The following is a 20403-nucleotide window of genomic DNA, read 5'->3' as shown; positions in this document are numbered from 1 at the left end:
ATGAGCTGCTTTTTAAATGTGCAAAAGAACAATAAAGTGTGACATTTAAAATGTTGCAAAAATCTAAAACATACAGTATTATATAATACACCAGAATTATTTTGATAGTGATAAACTGTTACAGTATATAACTGCCAAGACACATTTAAAATAGTTCCCCAAATCCTGCTTTTTCATTGCACTCTTCACACTGACATTTTGTAATTACTGAAGAAATAAAGGTTTGTGTTGACACCCTCTACAATTTATCACTGAACAGCTGATCACTAGCATTTATTTTTTCAAATCTAAAATTCTAAATTCTATCAGCCCAAAAAGTTAAAGAAAATAATGTATTCTGAAAGCAGACTGAAAAGAGCCAATATACCCTCTAGTAAGCCTTGACAGTGCGGCTCAACTGTCAATGGCGTGTCAGCTGTCACTCCGAGTATGTAGTTTGGAATCGGGAATGACTAACCGACCTGTGTCTGTGAAATACAAGCTATACAACAGGGAAGTTAGGGTGACAGGAGATATGTGGAATCCAGGAAATATGAGGACAAACAGGGGTACAAGAAATTAGGAGATCTGATCTAATAGTAACATGTGATTCATCTTGACCTCACTCTGCTCTGGAGAGATAATGGCAACATGCCTGTTGTTGAGTTGCCAGTATTATTAAGGAGAATAGCGTAGCTCTTAGCCCCCCACCACAATTCAGACACTCTTGGGTTCATAGGGCTTTAGAGACAAACAGTACCTCCACAGCAGAGAATTCCCCTACTCCAAAAGGCCAGGCCTCCTGGCATAGGAGAATGAATCTCAGACTTCCCAGGAGACAAGGAGGGTAGTGTGACCTCCTGTAACAGCCTCAATGCCAACTGAGCTCTGTCACATTAAACCAAACACTTATTTTCTGAATGGTGGCGAATGATACAACTTGACTTGAAAGCAGCTTGACTTAGAATTCCAGCGTTGTTTTAAGCTACCAGCATCAACTGGAGAAATGGCACTCAAAGGTGCTCTCATTGCACCCTGAGAAAGTGCACTACAAGTCAAGCGACAAGTCAAGTTCTGTACATTTATTTTACAAAATAAAACCTTCTTACTTCCTCCAACTCCAAATAAACTCCTAACCTGAAAGGAACACATATTTTGCCATCTAATTTAATACTACTCCCATGTTCAAAGTTTCCTGATAAGTTTATGCGCACTGCTAAGTTTTACATTTTACAGATGAAGACAAAGCTTATTATATTTGAACAGGCTCTTTCAGTCAGAAGAGACAGTTCAGCCCTGTATCCTTAGATCTCACCTTAGATGTGGCTTCACCCTCACTGAGACTCTTCAGCACCACCTCTGTCCCTTGAGCCTCTGCTTTCAGGCTAGTCTGCTCCTGGGGACAGCAGGGACAGAGAGGGTGTTTCTGAGTGCAGATGAGAAACTAAAGTTTCAAATTACAATCACTTACTGAATCAACACGACAATGCATCAATGCAAACACTGCTTGAGAGGATTTAAAGGAATCTTTACATTTCCCATTTTTATACATTCCCCATGATTTATTGAGTCATTGCTAAAACTAACTGCGAACATTTGGTCTGGCTGTGGAAAGTGAAGTGCTGTACAGCAGGTTCTCTAGTCTAGGGACAGTAATGAGTTCTGTGTAGGGTGTCCTCAACTGAAGTTCAGCCAACAACAAATATTCCTATGTACAGTAAAGTGTCTCTCAGTCCAGTAATCAAAGCCTACCTTCCAACACAAGAAAAATATATACTATATGTATATTTTGTTCAGGTCTCCAATTACGTATTTTGGTAAAGATTTTACTGATGAGTGAGAACATCCAAGTTAAAAGCTTAAGTTGCCTTTTATAACTGTAATCAGTAAAAATATTCTTAAACATTTTTGAGAATTTTTACCAACTTCTAAAAATCAGGTTTCAAGACACAGTTGCGATTTCAAAGTAAAGACAAGCATAATGCACAGCTTCCCCAGACTGAAGAAGTGCTTCTCAGAGAGCATTGCTTATCCCTGCTGCTGTGTTTTGCTTTAGAACACTTATCCTGCGAGTTTATACTATCTGCATTCCCTTGTGTCATTTCTTTGTGGTTTTGGTTCTTTCCATCTGTCCTTTTTTGGTTCTGTCTGAGAAAACCGGGGAGAATACAACCCCCTAGACGCTTGGGTAGTTTTCTGTTAGGAGATACACAGCTCAGGCTGTTTAATGAGACAAACTTCCAGTAACACAAAGCATTTTCCAAAGCAACCAAAACAGAAACTTGAGCGCAAGGCTGATGTTCCCACCACATTTTCCCCGTAGTGAGCCCTTACCTTTCCCAGGGACACCTCAGGGATATTCTTCTTGTGTGCAAACTCCTCGGTCCCCTGGGACATTTCCTTGGCTGTCAGCATCCCAGAGAAATCATGAGACTAAAGAGAAAAAGAAAAACTGTTTTGTCCTATAGGTTACTCTAAATCACCTGTTCTATAAACATTAGGAACTCTTATAAGCAAGTAATTTGCTCAATTAGTTGGAAGTTGCACCCTTGAGAGTTGGAGCGGAGCAGTGGCACTGTGGCTAAGGATCTGCGCCTGCGTCTGGAAGGTTGCTGGTTCAAATCCTGCAGCCGGCAGAGGAAATCTACTCCATTGGGCCCCTGAGCAAGGCCCTTAACCCCAACTACTCCAGGGGTGCTGTACAAAGGCTGACCCCAAACTTCTCTCCCTGTCTGTGTTACCGTGTCTCATGGAGAGCAAGCTGGGGTATGCGAAAAGACAAATTCCTAATACAAGAAATGTGTGTGGCCAATAAAGTGATGTTATGTTATGGAATTCTGATTTTTCTGCCAAACGATCTCTAAGTGAATTAATTGCACAAAACAACTGTTTAACCAATCACAGTTAATGGAATCTTTTTTGCATTTGTGAGGGAGGAGTTTTCCACCTGCAGAAGAAGGTGAGTTTCAGGGAAAAAATAAAAATATTACAGTTGGTTTTCTAGGTCTCCAGAAATTGATGATGTAATGGCTATACATAAAACAGCTTGATAAGTGGCCTCCATAACCAAGACTGACCCCTGCTTTACAGCCTTCAGCAATGGAGTGATTGACGCTGAATATTGTTGTTGTTTTTTTTTCATGGTCCCAGAGTCATACTGAGAGTTTGAAACCTTGTGTTGTGTTGCATCAAAGAACATAAAAATGGTGTAAGGATAATATACATAGTACCATGCCTGTTTGTAATTACTTTGCAGAATTGTTCTTTTGTTTGTGTGTTACAGTGTGGAAATAAAGGTAATAAATTCTGATTTATTGCGTCTTGATTTCAGGCTGTTATGCCACAAAATGTGTTAGTTTGGAAAGAGTGTGTAGACTTGTTCAATAAATAATCCCTTCACAGACTATTTACACAAAAAGTTTGGGATGCTCTGGAAAATTCAGTGGTATTTATATCTTGTGGTACAATAGCTTGGCTGAAACTACTTATAAAAAAAACATTTATTAGTCTTGTCTTAAGCCTAGATTTGTTTCAAACTACGGCTATGAATGTGTTTGTAAATATAGTAATCCTTCATTATACAAGTTTAATTTGTTCCTCAAAAAACTGCTCATAAGGAGAAACTTAATTTAATGGAAATTAAATTCTGATGTTATAATCTCTAATTGGTTCCAGAAATCACAAATGCTCCCTCAAACACCTAAATCACACCTTAATACAATACAGAATGATATCTAAATATGAAAACAATAATATTCCTGGTTTATTATTTGAGTAACATGCTAAAATCATTAGCTGATGCATAAACGATAGGCAGGAAATAGGGTAAGAGTCAGGAATACCCAATAATTATTAGCTACACTGGTTAAAATGCCAGTGCATTCAATGCCAAATGGAACAGTTTGAAAGGTTTAACCACTTTCTTTCAAACTTTTGCTTTTTGTGCAATTTAGACAACATTCCCACTTAGGGCAATGCAGTGTATAGGGCCATATATGCAAGAAAAAAAATGTGAAGACAACATTAAAATATTACTGTTCCTAAATTTCACTTCTGTCCTAAAACACAGCCATGCCATCAAACATCCCCTAAGTTTTCCAATACTCCTAACCCTAACCCTAGCTAAGGGTTTGGGTAGGGTAGGGTTAGAGTTCAGATTTTCTGCAAAGAATTAATGGAACCTAACACTCATTTAAGCAGAAAATGTAACCCAGGGCATCAAAATAATAGTCTGCAAAGACTAAGCAGCCGTGATACAAAATGTATCAACTGTGGTACGAATTCATTTTTTGACCAGTATTCTGTTATTGGAAATTTCGTGTGGAATGGTGCTCTGAATGAGCATGGTATCAGGGTTAAATAGGTTAAGAGTCAGGAATACCCCAAAAATATTAGCTACGCCGATTAAAATGCCAGTGCATTCAATGCCAAATGCAACAGTTTGAAAGGTTTAACCGCTTTCTTTGAAACTGCTGCTTTTGGGGCAATTTAGAAAACATTCCCATTTAGGGCAATGCAGTGTATAGAGCCATATAAAGTATATACAAATAATTTACTACACATCAGTGGCATCTTTAAAAGCGTTTCCTGTCTCAGTAAAATTAGTATATCAAAGGCCAGGTGAGACCATGAAAGAGAAGATCATTTTCACAAATTGTTACCGTGGATTCTTCCTCAAATTGACCACAGTGAACAGCACAAGTCTCACTCTACTTTGCGCTGATTTTGTGGAATGACGCTCAAATTCACAAACCATGACGGAATTATTGACAAGTTGGGAGTATAAAATAATTTTCATATTCATAACATTCATACAATAAGAGGCCGAACTACTAAGATGATCCAATCCATTTTCTAAACACTTTATCTAGTACAGGGTTGCAGGGGAGTTGCAGCCTATCCAGGCAAGCAATGGGTGCAAGGCAGTCTACACACTGGATGGGAGACAAGTCCATCGCCGGGCACACAAAGACACAGACACACACACACTCACACAACAGGGCCTGTTTTCCCAAATACCCATTAACCTACCACTATGTCTTTGGACTGTGGGAGGAAACCCAGCACCCAGAGGAAACTCCTTTAATAAAATATTTACTATTTTATTTAGGATTTATTTGAAATCTGCTTCACAGTCAATTATACTGATTTCAGGGATTAAGTAAAAGGGGGATTGTGTCTTCAACGTGGGGAAAACATGCACACTCCACACAGATAACACCCTAGGTCCAAAATTGAACCTAGGGACCCACCTCTAGGTCTAGGTCAGAATGTTAACGACATTAAACAAATGCCACCCCATGACACCCGTGGATGACCCCACTTTAAAAAAAGGTGTGGAGACATTTATCTGTATCTGCACTGGATTCCTGTCAAATTTTATATTTTTAATTTAGAGGCGCAGGATGACAGCTCCTGAATCTCAATAATAACTACTTTGACTGGGTGCTTCTAGCCTAACGCACGATTTAATACTGTATGTTGGCTTTCATGAATGCATTTCTGAGACTATAAAGACAAAATTTGTTCATACGTAAGTAATTTCAGGCGTAAATCACGCCCAGGACTGCCAAACCACAATTATTTCTTTTTGAGTTAAAATTGTTTTTGCGATGAAATTAATCAACTACTTGCTGCAAATTGAAAGTCAAACACTGGAGCTGATTAGCATATAGACTGACAAATTGATTCAGACAAATCTAGAGGGCTGTGTCAGAAACAATTTTCATTAAATAAAACCCAGAGGGTTTTCTCTTAGGTCAATACCGCCTGGGTCTCGTCAACAACAATGTCACGTGACCCTCCTCCATCTTCCAGCAACCTGAGTCACATCCCTCTTCTTCATAACGAGCTGCATGAGCACAGAGGTACAGCACAGTGGGTTACCTCAGGGAAGCCAACAATGGTTAACACCCTCCCCCCAGAAAACCTCAAATGTGAACAAGACTTTACACAATAACATTAGTCACTGGGAACATGAGGGAATTCTGTCAGCCATCCGACCACAGCACTCGGTTCTCTGGTTAGACTTTAGTAGGTCTAATGTTAACATAGCCATCATTGCAGAACAGACTTTCTTTTCTCATTTTCAGCTGAGTCAGGCAATTACACATGGTGGAAACAGCTGATCTTGCCAAATGATCCTTATTCAGCCAGTGGCTAGAAATGTACTTAGCCCTCAGACAAGCTGTTAACGTAAGGTTGCAAACGGATAGACTTCAGAGGCAAACACAGGACTAATGGTTCTCTAGTCTACCATAACAGGTGATGTTCTGTCTATCCTAATATGTTCAGTGTAGCAAAAAAATACAATGTCTTCTTCTTCCTTGGCACAACAGGCTTGGGTGTAACTCACCTGGCTGCTCAAAGCAGACATAAAACCTGCATGATTTTGAAAGTGGAGCTAGTTTACCTCATTGGAAGAAACAGATGCTGGAGGTGTCGGGAAAGGAGGAACAGCCATTTGGTTGATAGCATCTTCATTCCTTTAAAATGAAACAAACAGAAAGTTTAAATGTCTTATTCATTTGTTGTAATGCATTTCATTAAAGGCTCAATTATTAAGGGCAAGTTGTTTTAAAAGAAAATATAAAAACTGCCAAAAGCATGTATTAGATCTCATTGTTACTACATAATTATCATGCCTTGCACACAGAGGATCTCAGAGCATTGTACAGATGAGAGTGACCTCACTTCATTCTGCAGCAGCAGCTCATTTGCACAGCTGGAGAAGGAAGGAACAATCTGAGTTAGATAAACTGCAGAATGGAATCAGTTTGTCCCGATGTAGAAAGCTACAACTATAATTCAGAAATACTATTTCCAAATACTGCCACTGAATTTAAATGATCATCAGAAATCAGGATATCAGTGTGATATTCCATCTGAAACAACGCCGTGTAAGGTGTAGTGTGGAGAGTGATTAGGATACTGGACTCGTAACTGGAAGCCTGTTCAAATCCAAGGTGGGACACTGCTGATGAACCGATGAGCCATTGGACAAGGTACTCTGCTCAGATTGCTTCAGTAAAATGCCCAGCTCTATAGCTGAGAATAAGTAATACAAATGTCTTCACCTTGTCATTACTCTGCATAGATTTTCCCCTTTGTTCAAATATGGCAGTCTCCCCCAGTATCCAGCGTTCAACACAAAAGGGAGGTCATATCTTGAGGCAGCACATTGATTATTTTACAGGACAAATAAACATGAAAAAAAGATTTTGCAAAGAATCCACAAAAATACACTAAGGCATGTTAGCCACTAGTAACCCGCACTGGGGGTATTCTCACCAGAAGCTTTTTGGAGACTAACTGCCTTGTTTTCTCTACTCCCACAGCGGATAACTGTTTCCAGCCCTAAACTATTTCTTCCAAGTTTACACGTAGAATGACACACATTACTTTAAGGCAGGTTGAAGCCAGTATCATACTAAAGAGAGAATTGCTTTAAGATTAAATTTGAGCAAATATACACGTCCAAATACACTAGCAACCAACACACCATGCCTGTTGACAAAACACCAAACCAAGCCTTTGAGAAATATGTGCACATGATTTACACACAAGCACACCTGTTCTGCTGTGCATGTCCTGAAGCATACTGACAAGCAATCTGATACATGCAATCGTGCATCAGTGAGGAGCACAGGGAGGACACAGGAGGAAAAGATTAACACGCTGTCAAGGAGTTGACAGGAAATGAAACCACCAGCATGTCTGTCCCTTTCCCAGTCGTACTGCTGCTGTCTTGCTGTTGTGGAAAGAAGACCAAAGTGTAGTGTTGCTAGCAGGATCGATTTTTCCCCAGTCTCTCTTTCTGCTTCATCAGCGCATAGGTGCTCTCCTTGGCCTGTTCTCTCCCCTTCCCCGCTTTTATGAGTGCCCTAAGTGAGATAGCTGGAAAAGACAGACCAGGAGGCAGCCTCTGTCTCTGAAGAGTCCTGCTGCCTGGTGTGTTCAGCGCAAACGCCATCCTTTCTCTCAGCCTGCCCAGTAAGTGACCCTTACCAATCACGGCTAATGCTTTTATTTTGGAGGGTGGTGAGAAATAATCTCTTCCTCTCCTGTCCCCAAAGGCCATAAAACTTGTGAGGCTGACAAGGTCGCTGCTTTGTTGCCGCACTGTGTTAAATAGTGGCGGAGTCTCTGGGTTTCAGGTCAACCCTCCCAGAGGACCACTAACAGATGTGTCCTGAACTGTGGATGACATGGAGGAAATAGCAAAGCAATTCTTGATTTGTTGTGTTTGTCCTTTTGCCTTCCAATCTGAGGTGTTGCCATGGCAATCTGCCAGGGGTTGGTCTTCCTACAATCCCAAGCATATAGTCCTTCTTTTCATTGCTGCACTGACAGGTGACCTCCAGCACATTACATTCTTATATACTGGGTGACTTTGATTTCCAGAAAATCACCCCAAATTTTAAGCGAGAATCAAGCACACAGGGATGTTTAAAAAACACTATGAACTACACTACCAACTGTACAGTCCATCCCTCATTCCAAACCTTTCTGACGAGGCTTCCAATCAAATATATGTTATCATTGGTCTCATTCTGTTTCAATAAGAAAAATTCAGATGTTCACTGTTTTTAATTAATACTCCTAACTTCTACAATTTTTTATAAATAAGTGTTTCTGAAGTGCAGTATTTTTTTAGAGAAGTGAAGCCATAATAAGCACAAATAGAGAACAATCAAACTGGGTATATCTGATTAATTAACATCACAGAATGCCTCTCAGTGCTGGTTGATCAATACTGGGGAGGACCAAACCTGTAAAGTAAAGCTTTCAAAAATAAATTCCACATGTGAGATCTATTTGCAGCAATACAGACCACTTGGCTTTGACTTATGGTTCAAATGACTGCTTGTGTGAACACATGGTGTATTCTGACCCACCCGAGGTGAGGTCAAGGTGAAACTGATGTTGACAGGTGAAACAAAGTCTACCCTATAGGAGTCAATGTAACACCAAGATGATCATCAAGCATCACTGATAATCAGGGAAGCAAAAAGATGTTCTGATGCTGCAAGAACTGTAAACAGATGAATGTATAATGTGCAAGAGGTTTCAGAACATGGTGACATCATTACGATGTCAGAGGGATTACAGAGCATAATGACATCATGGTCAATATCAGTAAAATAAGCCTGACCTTACACACTATGCTGACTATGGGCATTGTGGTTGCACTGCCAATCTGATTCTAACAGTGCTCCTCTCCAGCAGTGTAATGATGTAAGTCACTTATCAAACTATTTAATTTACTTTATGTGGCAGGGGACAAACACTGTCCTTCAAACTGCTCCAGATTTCACTGCTACAACCTTTACATAATTAAAGTTGCTGACATACTGTAAATGTCAGCATCCTTTATAAAAAAAAACACTATTTACTAATTAATTAGGTGCAACAGATAATATTTGTCAGAGTATCCTAATTTGATACACGCTCTAAGCATTTGAAGTTCACATTCATCGAAGCAAACAGTACTTAAGATGTTTTGTCAACTTATGTTTTAGAAGATACAGGGTTGGGCAGCACATAGGTGTCAGCACTGCTGGGGTCCTGGGTTCAGTCTGGGAGCGGAGGTACTGTCTGAGGGAGGGAGAGCTTGTATGTTCTCTCTGTGTTTGTGGGGGTTTCCTCTGAGTGCTCCGGTTTCCTCCCACAGTCCATGCTGGTAAATGAATCGATTTCTGGAAAAAGTGGTCGTGGTTTGTGTGCGTGTCTATGTGTACCCTGTGATGGACTGGCGTCCATATGTGTAAAATTCTTTAGATCACCAGAATACCTTGTCCAGTACTGGAGCTGTCAATAAGCTGGTCCCTAACAGTAGAGTAGATAGGGAAGGCTGCTTAAGCTGGTGGTGAAAACAGAAGTCATGGGGTGGCTATAATGTTGTGTTTACTAAAGTGGTTTACTATAATGAACCACAATATGCTGTGGAAAGGGGAGAACATTGTGTAGCAGGAATCAAGTGACATGTGGGATGTTTCTTTACAATAATAACACAATCAGGAAACTCTCACTTCTTCTTCCACTCAGGCAATGCTCCCTTCGATCATCACTCTCCCAAGTTAGCAAGAGGGGCTGTCGATTTCTCACCCCAGATCCCAGTGCAGGTCTATTACATACTGTAGCTGTACTTGACTTGTCCAATGAGCTTTTACTTTCTGTGACAGACTGTCCCATGGAAGGACTGCGATTACCATGTCCCTGTTACTTGTGGCCACCATAAATAGGGCATCAAAATGCATACAATGGACACTCCAAAGGCAGGTGTAACCAATGACACCTGCTGTTATTGTTCTTATGAGGAAAAATGACCCTTTATATGTCATTTAGCTATACAGAATGATTTTCCAGTCTCTAGCCCCAACGTACTGTATATCTGGAACTGCCTATACAATGAGATCTTACCTTTGCAAAGCTTCCACACAATGCCTAGATAATAATGATAAGGATATGTCTTTGTTTGATCAGCTAAGTCAACTGAGAAAAAAAGTCTCAATAGCAATGTTGAGTCTAGTCAGGGGCTTAAACCACAGAAGACAAAGTAGTGAAAGAAAGAGAAGAGCAATCAGAACAATGTATCTAATAGAAAAAGACATGTCACTGAGTGCAAGAGTCAGGCAGAGAAGGTGAGTTCACACAACTGAGGGCACCTTCAGATACAGCAGTGGACAGTTTCATCTCATTCTGCAGACTGTTCCAGTCACTGGCAGCAGCACATTGAAATGACTTGTGCCGAAGCTGGTCATTACTCTTGGAAGATGGAAGCAGATAAAAGCACTACATATTAAAGAGTAAGATGGCACAGAAAACTGCAATAAATTCAAAAGACAGGAAGGTGTTTTCCATATTAGAAATTTCTAAATGAAACCAGTGAAGCATTTGTCTGTCAGTGATAAACCTTATGGCAGCTTTAGAGGCCATTCTGGGAACTGCCTAATGTCATTCTGTACACCATTGTATGAGATAGGAAATTCAGGCATTTAACCTAATATAATAATAAAGGAATGCACAAAAGCAAGATTTGTTGCAATAAAGTAAAGCATTTTAAACTTGAAAGTATTCCTTTGACTTTTAGATTGTTTCAATTTAAAGCACTATGCAATATGTCTAGATATTTCAAAACCGTGAGTCTGGAAATAGTGATTGTGATTTCATGGTGGAATGTTTTATTGAACAGAATTCATTTAGAGTGTCTTCTGCTAAAAAGATGACCATACCAGAGATAATTTTTCTAGCCTGAGGCCATGGGATTCAAATTTCTAACATACTTTCCATTATTCATGTAATTATAATTTGATGGTCGTGACTTTACATTTTTCTACACCTGATCTCACCCTGTTTTAATTATGTCAGCGGCTCTGTGCCCTTACTGCACTCTTCCGAATTTTCTTGCATGAATTTATTTCAAGAGGCATTCAGACGTCTCCTGTCCTTTGCCCCCATGAGTCTGTGGTGAGCCTAACAGGAGAGCGATAGAAAAGAAAGCAGCTGGCAGATGTGCACCATCGCAGGATGAACACAGACAGCTAAACACTGCCAATCCAGGTTAACCAATACGAACAGCTATGCTGAATAATAAGAGGAATATGAAAGCAAATTATCTGGTGTTACACTGTATTTAATGACAGTAATTTCTCACATAATCAACAGCATCAATAATGTATATTGACTCTCTCTTTGTTTCAGTAAGACTATCCATTAGATACTCATCATCACACAGCATATGGTGTTAATTCACCTATTCTAAATATATATCTTTTGCTAGGTATGCAGAATTTGAACAGCTGTATTTGAATAGCTTAATGTGCACATATGTTATACAGAGAAATGGTTTCTAATTGTAGCGGAGCTAGTTTGGACACGGTGATGTTATCGCCCTCCCTGCGCGTAGCAGGGACCTCGGCTGCCTGGGCTGGGGGAGGTCTTGTTGTCAAACACAACCAAGCAAACCTAACAACAGACATTTGTCGCAGTCCTAGAAGCACATGATACAAAAGTTCCATATCCTGTAGAAGATGTGCCTTGGAATATAAATACAAGGTAAAGTACATCTGCAATGGACAGTACCTGTCAGTGTGCTGTGTGCTCAAAAGGCATTTCTTACCTGATAAAAACAATCTTGACTTTGGAAGGTGCACTCTTGATGATTGCAGAGGCATTTTGGTGGCTCCTACCATACAGTATTTGGTTATTGATCTGCAGGTGAGATGGAGACAAGATAACCATCCATTAGAGAGACCTCTAATCATATATGGCAGTATGCATCTAGCCTACGGTATCCCCAAATTCAGTCTTGTTATGTTATTCATGCAATCTATTAACATTATACAGAGTTTACACACTTATAGAATAAAAACATCCCAAACATCTGCAGATCCATTGTCATCAGGCCCTACCATCACCAGACAAGGATGATTATTATAGAACACAATCATTCTTAACTGACAGCCAATGTGATCCCAGAGATCATAAAGATGTGGCATTCATAAATGCCTTATTTAGTTTTTATTTCAGCATTCTGCATTCCGTTGACATGCCTGGGCTCAAGAAATCATCAAATCTGACGTGAGTGTGTTTTAAAGGCCTTTCCAAAAAACATATGTGAATTTTTTAACAGTTCCCTGCAAACGTATTGGGACATCCAAGTCAAAATTATTTTTGCTTTTGAGCATGTTATGAAGAGATAATTAGATTTTTATCTTGAAAGGAATGATGAGGACACATCCCAAGAATTAGCAAAAAACTCTATGTGGCTGCAGTAAAGCACTTCAAATGAATAAAAGACTTTGGTGCGCTCAGTGGATCAGAGACTTAATGCAGTTTTTGCCTCAAAGGATATACAATACATCTAAATACTGACTTTTGACTCTGAAATGCACTTCATTGAATGTATCCCAATGTAATTCCAATTATGATTGCTTGAATTCACCACATTGAACACAAAGCATGATCTTATTCTAATGTGAGAAAAAATATGCATGGAATTACAACAAAATAAAATGTATATTGTACTTATTTGTGTTAATCTCATGATAACATATACACAGTGTTTATGCATTGCTTTTATATCCTATGATTTTGATGCTTCATCTCTACTCATGATAAATTCCAAACTGTTAAAGTCTGCTCAGAGCTCAAAAACTGAGCAGAACTGGGCCTGGTCAGGATTTGAATGAACAGCCTTAATGAAAACTGAATCCTGGCTGTAGCCTCAAGTGGAACTGGTCTCATTTTCTTGTCCAAAAAATTCACATAGATGCCTCAATATAACAAGAAGGAGACAGAAGGGAAATATTGGACTACAATCAGATTCCCAAGAGCAAGGCTGTTTCAGGACCAAATCCATTAATACATTTTCAATCGGTGCAGCACAGATTCTCATTTCTAAAGACAACATTACGAAGATGCTCCTCCTAGCACTACAGCACATGGAACAAGGGCTCTGGACAAGAAGTCCCAGTACAGAAATAAAAAGGATAAGGAGCAGTTTGAATTACTACAGTCAGTCCAAAGGCATATAAAAATGGACTGATTTTAGCATTTGCTGTAATTGGTTCCAGTCATCATGAACAGTAAACTGAATGAACAAATGGTGAAACCCGGGGATACGGTAGTTTAATTAGATTACTAGACCTTAAATTGGAAACTGATGTAATGCATTAAGCAGATAAGGAGTTTTCCCAGTGGACATTATGTAAGTGAACATGTACCCATTGCCTGGTCTGAAGAGGTGGCCGTTTGATCAAAGTGAAGAAATTACAGTAGTGGGTTTGATAATGAGCACCTGCAACAAATCTAGCAGCAAAGTGCTATAAAACTACCTGCTTCCTTAATATTTTTATAGTGGTTAGACATTATCATGTATGAACTAAGAGGTGTAATAGTTTTCAGAAAACATGAAATAAAAAGCTATGTCTGGATTTAGATTTAAGTCAGAAGCCTTAAATCCTTAGCCCAACCCTAACCATAAATTACAGTCCATTTCCTACACCAGACTTGAAAATAGATCTTAATCTGTGAGTCTCTGGGACAAACCAAAAACTGATCATGAAATCATTCTTTAACACACAGAACAAGCATCTAAAATGATTCTGCAGATCATGATTCGCAGTTTGATTTTGGCTTCAAAAATATTTTTCAATGGGTTGGAGCTTTAAGAAAACACTTTAATGATGATACTCTAGGATCAAACTACAATAATCGATATTAGTCAATACATAAATCAAATGGCAACTTATTTAAAATCCAGCACAAGCCAGGTCCCATTTGCAATGCATGAGTCCATACATTTGCTAGGTGCACAAATGAAATGCTCTACTGTACTGTATGTCATATATTAAAACAGAAAATCAAAATAAAATTCAAAAATGTCAAAAAAGTTTTCTGCCGCAATAGTTTCAGCATTTTTGCTGTTCTGCAGGTTATCACCTCTTCAGTTTCTGAACTGAAGCAATACATCATTTGAACTTTTCATAAAACAATGTTATATGAATTTGCAGCTACAGCACATTCATTCATAGGTTGTTATTTAATCTTTTTCCTTTGTTTTCAAGAACCAGACACATGACTTACATTTCTGAGAGTTCTAGGTTGAATGGCAATCAGATTCCAATCATCCTCCACGAAACTTTCAGTAAAAGATGATGCTCTTTGAAAACTGGGGGCCTGTCTTTGAACTCCCACTGACCTTTTCCACTTGAATGCTCGTCACTGCACTTGCAAGTCTTTCACACTTCCTGTTGTCTCTACAGCAGTGACATTTGTGCAAGGAAAGCGTGCCAGGCTGTTTGCCTCATCTGGAAGTTACCTCTATCGAACTCACACTTTCAGAAAAATACCCAATCTCTCTGGGTAAGAGCCAGCAGTAAGAAAGGGAATGAACAGAACTATGAGTTGAAACATTATCAGAAATACACTCTGGGGAGATCAAAAAGTACCCAAACAAACAGCAAAACAGCAGATTACTGCTTTCAGTAGCTCCTTATATTTGACAGCTTCTGAAGTCACTAAAAGGGTCTGATATGGTTTGAAATAATCAGATCTGCAGAAGAAAAAATCTCCAACAGATATATTGGTAAGGGGGGGGGGGTTGTCTACACTATTTAATTAGGCCAACAGCAAGACTGGGAAAACGATGACAATTAATACTTGCATTGTACAGTCTATGTAGCTGATAAAATGTAGTATTTATTGACTAGCGGTGTGCTCATACTGCTGGGTACGCAACGACTCTATATAGAAATAATATAGAGAGAACAGAGTCACAGCCGTCTTGTGTACATACTCTACAGTACTTGCATCCATACCAAAAGAATTTTCTGCAGATCAACTGTGCAGAAGTATTTATGGGCAGCCTTTTAATAGTGATGTCACAGCACATTAAAGCCTAATTGAGATGGATATTATTAACAGGCCATTAAACACTTTTCTTGGGCATTTTTCACCCGATTGTCTTTGTGCTCGCTGCAGCGTGGGGCTAAATCAATAAACAATCTGCAGTTGGTGCCCTCAGGAGCTGAGACTAGAATAGCATTAACAGGCTACAGGCAGGCAGATATATGAAGCCATTCGCTTCATCCTCCCACTCCAATCCTCTTCTGCACCATTAAGAGGCATAGTTAGGGGGTAGGGGGGGGAATACTGTGGGGGTGACATATTGTGCGCAGAATATGGACTTTCAAAGCGCTACCCGAAGCATTAATTTAAGCCTGATTGGGCTGAAACATAAAATGTCAATAATCTGAAAATGTATTTAGTTTTAATCAATAAGTACAGTGAAGAACCGCTACTGTAGGTGTTCGGTATCATGTCATATACAGTACTGCTCTCCGTGAGTGACGTTACACACTAAACAAATTAAACTTAAAACAAAGTCAGATTCATAAATCATTGCATTGCAGAAATAGTACCACTCTGAATCTGAAATTTGACCACGTCTGTGGACCAGAGCTCTGATCTAACTGAGATCTACAGGTAATCTCAGTCTAACTGAGATCTAATCTAGATTTAACTGAGCTCAGTTAGATCTATTCTGATGAGACAAATGCAGCATGAAAAATCCTTTTAACTCCTCTACACCAGACTTGTATATTGACCACTCAAAGTTTAAGCAGTGAATGGTTTGTGTGGCACTGAATTGGCATGTAGGTTTGTCAGGTCATTAGTTTGAATCAGGGATTTCACATAAAACAAACTCTAACAAAGAGTAAGGGGCTCTGTGTTAGGGTTAGTGTTGCAGTTATAGGATTAATAGCCTTACAAAATATACAGCGATTACTGTTAACTCTCAATAAGCCACTGGGTAATTCAGAAAGATACATTTAAAAATGTAAAAATATTAAAAACAGCTTGCAGTTGCAGAGCATCCCGCTGAAACTGCTGACCTTCACTACTGACAGGCTCTACTGAACCAACCCCCGGGACACAAACTCAACACTTTCGGTCATTAATTTGAACACATTCTCCTTGACCAGCAGAGTTCCTTCCAGCAGGCTGGTAACAAGTGACAATGATAGAATCAAGTTATTTTCCCCAGCAGATGAGACATGCTCAACAGTCAGAACCGCTGCTCGGGAACTGCACAAAGAGAGCTCTCAGCCATTGGCAGGACTGCACTTAAGAAAGCAACATAGCAAGCCAATAAGCCTTTTAAAAAGTTTATTAGGTATCAAATATATGTCTGTATACACTTGTAACTGTCTAGCCAAGAAAACCCACACAGTAAGATCATATTGGGATCAGGATATGTGACAGTACTGACATCCTACAAGAAATGCAGGATGGAAGGTCTGGAAAAGAGTGATCTTTGACATACTGTAAAAAGCAAAAAAAAAACCTTAAGCAATATCAAACAGTATACAGTGTATTATGTGGGAAGCTGAGTCAGTATGAGCCGGCTGCAAAGGTGCAAGTAAAGGTTAATTCCCCACTGGATAGTAGAAAGAAATATATATATTATATTACATCTTGTTTGTACCTCAGTTTCCTTGTATGGTAAAAGGAAACATAAAAATATATTTTATACTTAAAGCTGTGAAGAAGACTGGATGTTGAAAAGGCAGACTGCAGCAAATTGAAGATCTGACCCTGTGCACCTGAGAAGATTCTGCATCACAGCAATTTTCCTCAGAAGTATTTCTGACACCCATGTGATTCCAGGCTAATTCCCCTGCATTCAGGGATGGCTTTAACCAGTTAACCTTTGAGCGCAGAACACAAGCTTCTGGCTTCAGACCTTTGGCAAAACAATACTGTTGGCATTCTATTATTGCCAGCTTTGGCAGTCTATTATTGCTACTTTGGCAATCTATTATTCAATCTTTTGGGTGACTTTAGTCTTCCACATGTTGTTTACTTATTTTTAAAACGTGGAATTTCCAATCATTTTCTTACTACACTGATTTGGGAGACTGGAAAAAGATACCCAGTCATGCTGTCAAAGGTGATATCCTGGCCTATTTCAAGAAACATCTGAGTGAGATCCATGTGTCAATTGGTTATTAAGAATTACCATCAGAGCTAAACAATCTCCTCTCGTTTGTAACCTTTCCCATGTTCTTATGATTTTGAATTGCCATTTTGTTTTCTAAGACCTGGTTGACTGGCAGTGACCTCTGCACCACTTGGGAAAGAGCGAGATATATGGACAATGCTCTGTTGCATCATTCATTTTTTCACATGTTCTGAGCTCTAAAACGTAACTGCTCACAGGTGTGGTGTTACTGATGGCACAGCAAGCCTGCAGGTGTCTGGCAAATCACAGTTTGCCAGAAAGCTAAGAAGCACAACTTGGAGTTCCTGTCACAGTCACACTCTTTCTTTTTTAACACCACTGACTGCTTCAGAACCTCCTCTTTCACTCTCTTCTTTCTTTCTGTTTTACAAGGTCTTATTCTTATTAACATGTTTTCCGAAATCACTGCAATGAAAAGTGACACTGAAACATAACCACAGTCTCCCCGTTTACCTCGAGCAGCTCGTCTCCCACTCGCAGGTGCCCGTCTCTGAAAGCTGGCCCACCCGGGCTGATGCCCACCACGAAGATGCTCATGCAGGAGCGATCACGGTTGCCCGCCAGGCTGAGGCCCAGGCCATTCCTGTCCTTTTCCAGCTCAATAATGTGCAGCTCTCCAGGCAGCTCCCCATACCTCTGCTTTATCTTCTCTGGGGGGAGAGAGAGAGACAGAGGTGACTTTATTCTACAGAGACAAAATTGAAACACAGTGGGATCAGCTTAAACTTTATTTACATTTCAGACAATATAGTAGCAAAATCATAGCAAATAATGTGATAATAGCAAAATATTTAAAAAGTCTAGCCCCAGTGTTGCAGATCCTTCAAGTAGCATGGTCTCGAAGACCCACATACATAAAACCACATTTTTCTGTGCATACGAGAAAGGAGTAAGATACTTTTCCTGTATATACAGAATAATATGGTTGGACCAACCTATTGTTTCAAACCTTCTCTCTCTATTTGGTCTTTAAGCATAGTCATTCCCTTCATAGATCTTTTATACCTTATTCAACAGGCGGATCCTGTTTGGCCAGGACTTTTCCTGACAACCCTACATAGAAACAAATGGCATTTTTAATGTCTTCACATAAAACAATATGTCTTGTAGATTAATCATAGTATTTTTCTCACCTCACACTCTTACCAATCTATCTCACAAAGTGTAGACAAGTTTTGTATCATTCAATTTCCTTTTATAAAGAGAAATCAGCGCAACCCCAGCTGATGCTGATTTATCTAACAACCACATGTGGGACGCACACTAATTTTCAATATCCTGAGTGTTTACACACTGCTTCCAGCAGTCTGAGCTTAGCTAAACACTCCAGAACCTATACTCCATTACAACCGTTATCAAAGCATGACAAATCCCAGCCAACTGTACAGCAAGAGCTACTAGCTCAAAAAACGTCTATTCCTCAAAACAGAATAGAAAAACTAGTATCAACCCAATTCCAAATAAACTAAATGTTATCTTACAATGGCTCTTGGATCAGATATAGTATCTGATTCTGATAGATATGTGCCTGGCTGGATAGCCAACCTACATCTATAAAAATGCTCTGAAAATGTTATGACAATCAGTCTGCTAGTCGAGACTATGCTGTCAAGACTTGACCTGACGGGCAAACATTCAAAATTCTACAGAGAAGAAAGGAAGGGGTCTTTATGTCTCAAGGTACAGCAGTCTGTGGTGTAGTGGGTCAATCCAAAAGGAAAACCCATGCAGTAACCTGGCCATTATGCTTTCTGTGTAAAACAGAGTGGGGACTGCCACTACATAGTAGATGGAGATTCTCTTTGTCCATGGGGAAAAATTGAACATATTGATCTTTCTTTATTCAAAGTACCAAGTGTGATTCTCTACAATCACTTACAAAACAGAATCATCACTTTAGAGTTTTTCACATGTTCAAGAGCACAGACTATCTGCATTTTCAATTTTTCCATTAATAAAATACAATGAGAAAACCTTGAACACTTACAGTAGATCCAAGGAGATCATTTTTACAGAGCTGCCTTCATTGTATGCACATCAAAGATACCCAAAACACAACATAAGCCCATTAGTTACTGGACAGCAGCCAGCTAGTGGAATTCAATTGGAATTGAGATTGTGCTCACTTAAAGAGACTAAGGCCTAGCTTTTTAATCAATAATTGTGCTGCCAACCACGAAAGCTATTGTGGAAAAAATAATTTGAAAAGATTCTCTGCTTTTTCACAGAGACCCAGGTGAGATGAGGTATATATGTTTGTACACAGTGAAAACAAAAATAAACTGTAACATAATATAACAGCTCAATAGTACATGAGACATTTCACCTGCAAAAGAGGAAACTTCAGCTTTATAACAGGATAACAGATAAGACAGACAGCAAGTGTAGACAAAAGGTTTTTTCCTTAATTACCCATTGGGCCTGAAAGAAGCAGCGAAGTCTTTTACATATTAATGATATAGGGAAGACATTATAAGCTCTAAAATGCTGACAACCCATGAAGAATGATTAATGGTTTTTTAGTCCATAGGTGACTAAGAAAACAAATCCCAGAGGCTCTGATTCTAACAAGGTTCTTGTCTCTCTGTGGACAGCCAATAGGCATCTTAGCCTCAGGACTGAGAAATCTTCTTATTCATGCACTAATTTATTAGCACAGTAATGTTTGCATTTCCTGTCATTAATGGCATTTAAACAAAAGAACTTCAATGAAATACACACACACTGATCTGTAGAATTTCGTAGCTCGGAGTTCACAAGGACAAACCTCTGTGCTAGAATAGCCCTGTCTGATGAAGGGCTTAATTAACACAAGGTTGTCAATCAGAGCCTGGCTCTCCTTTCTAACCTCTGCAGGAGGACTATTAATCTCTTCGTGCTGTCAAGCACAACAA

At 39.4% G+C, this 20403-nt stretch overlaps 1 protein-coding gene across 4 annotated transcripts in view; it reads right to left on the bottom strand.

The window, feature by feature from the left end:
• patj (PATJ crumbs cell polarity complex component) overlaps positions 1–20403 on the bottom strand; it is a 223598-nt gene that overhangs the window by 31436 nt on the left and 171759 nt on the right. For all 4 annotated transcript variants that reach the window (XM_088599125.1, XM_088599129.1, XM_088599126.1 and 1 more), the window contains 5 exons: positions 17963–18159; positions 12101–12192; positions 6392–6464; positions 2314–2412; positions 1295–1375 (listed from right to left, as the gene is read on the bottom strand). In XM_088599125.1, coding sequence (XP_088455251.1) covers positions 1295–1375; positions 2314–2412; positions 6392–6464; positions 12101–12192; positions 17963–18159 — 542 coding nt within the window. The remainder of the gene's footprint in view (positions 1–1294; positions 1376–2313; positions 2413–6391; positions 6465–12100; positions 12193–17962; positions 18160–20403) is intronic.

This window comes from Lepisosteus platostomus, chromosome 11 (assembly GCF_059453375.1).
Source record: "Lepisosteus platostomus isolate fLepPlt1 chromosome 11, fLepPlt1.hap1, whole genome shotgun sequence".
Lineage (NCBI taxonomy): Eukaryota > Metazoa > Chordata > Actinopteri > Semionotiformes > Lepisosteidae > Lepisosteus > Lepisosteus platostomus.
The sequence above is the reverse complement of the archived record's forward strand: the minus strand, read 5'-3'. Positions and strand labels throughout refer to the sequence as shown.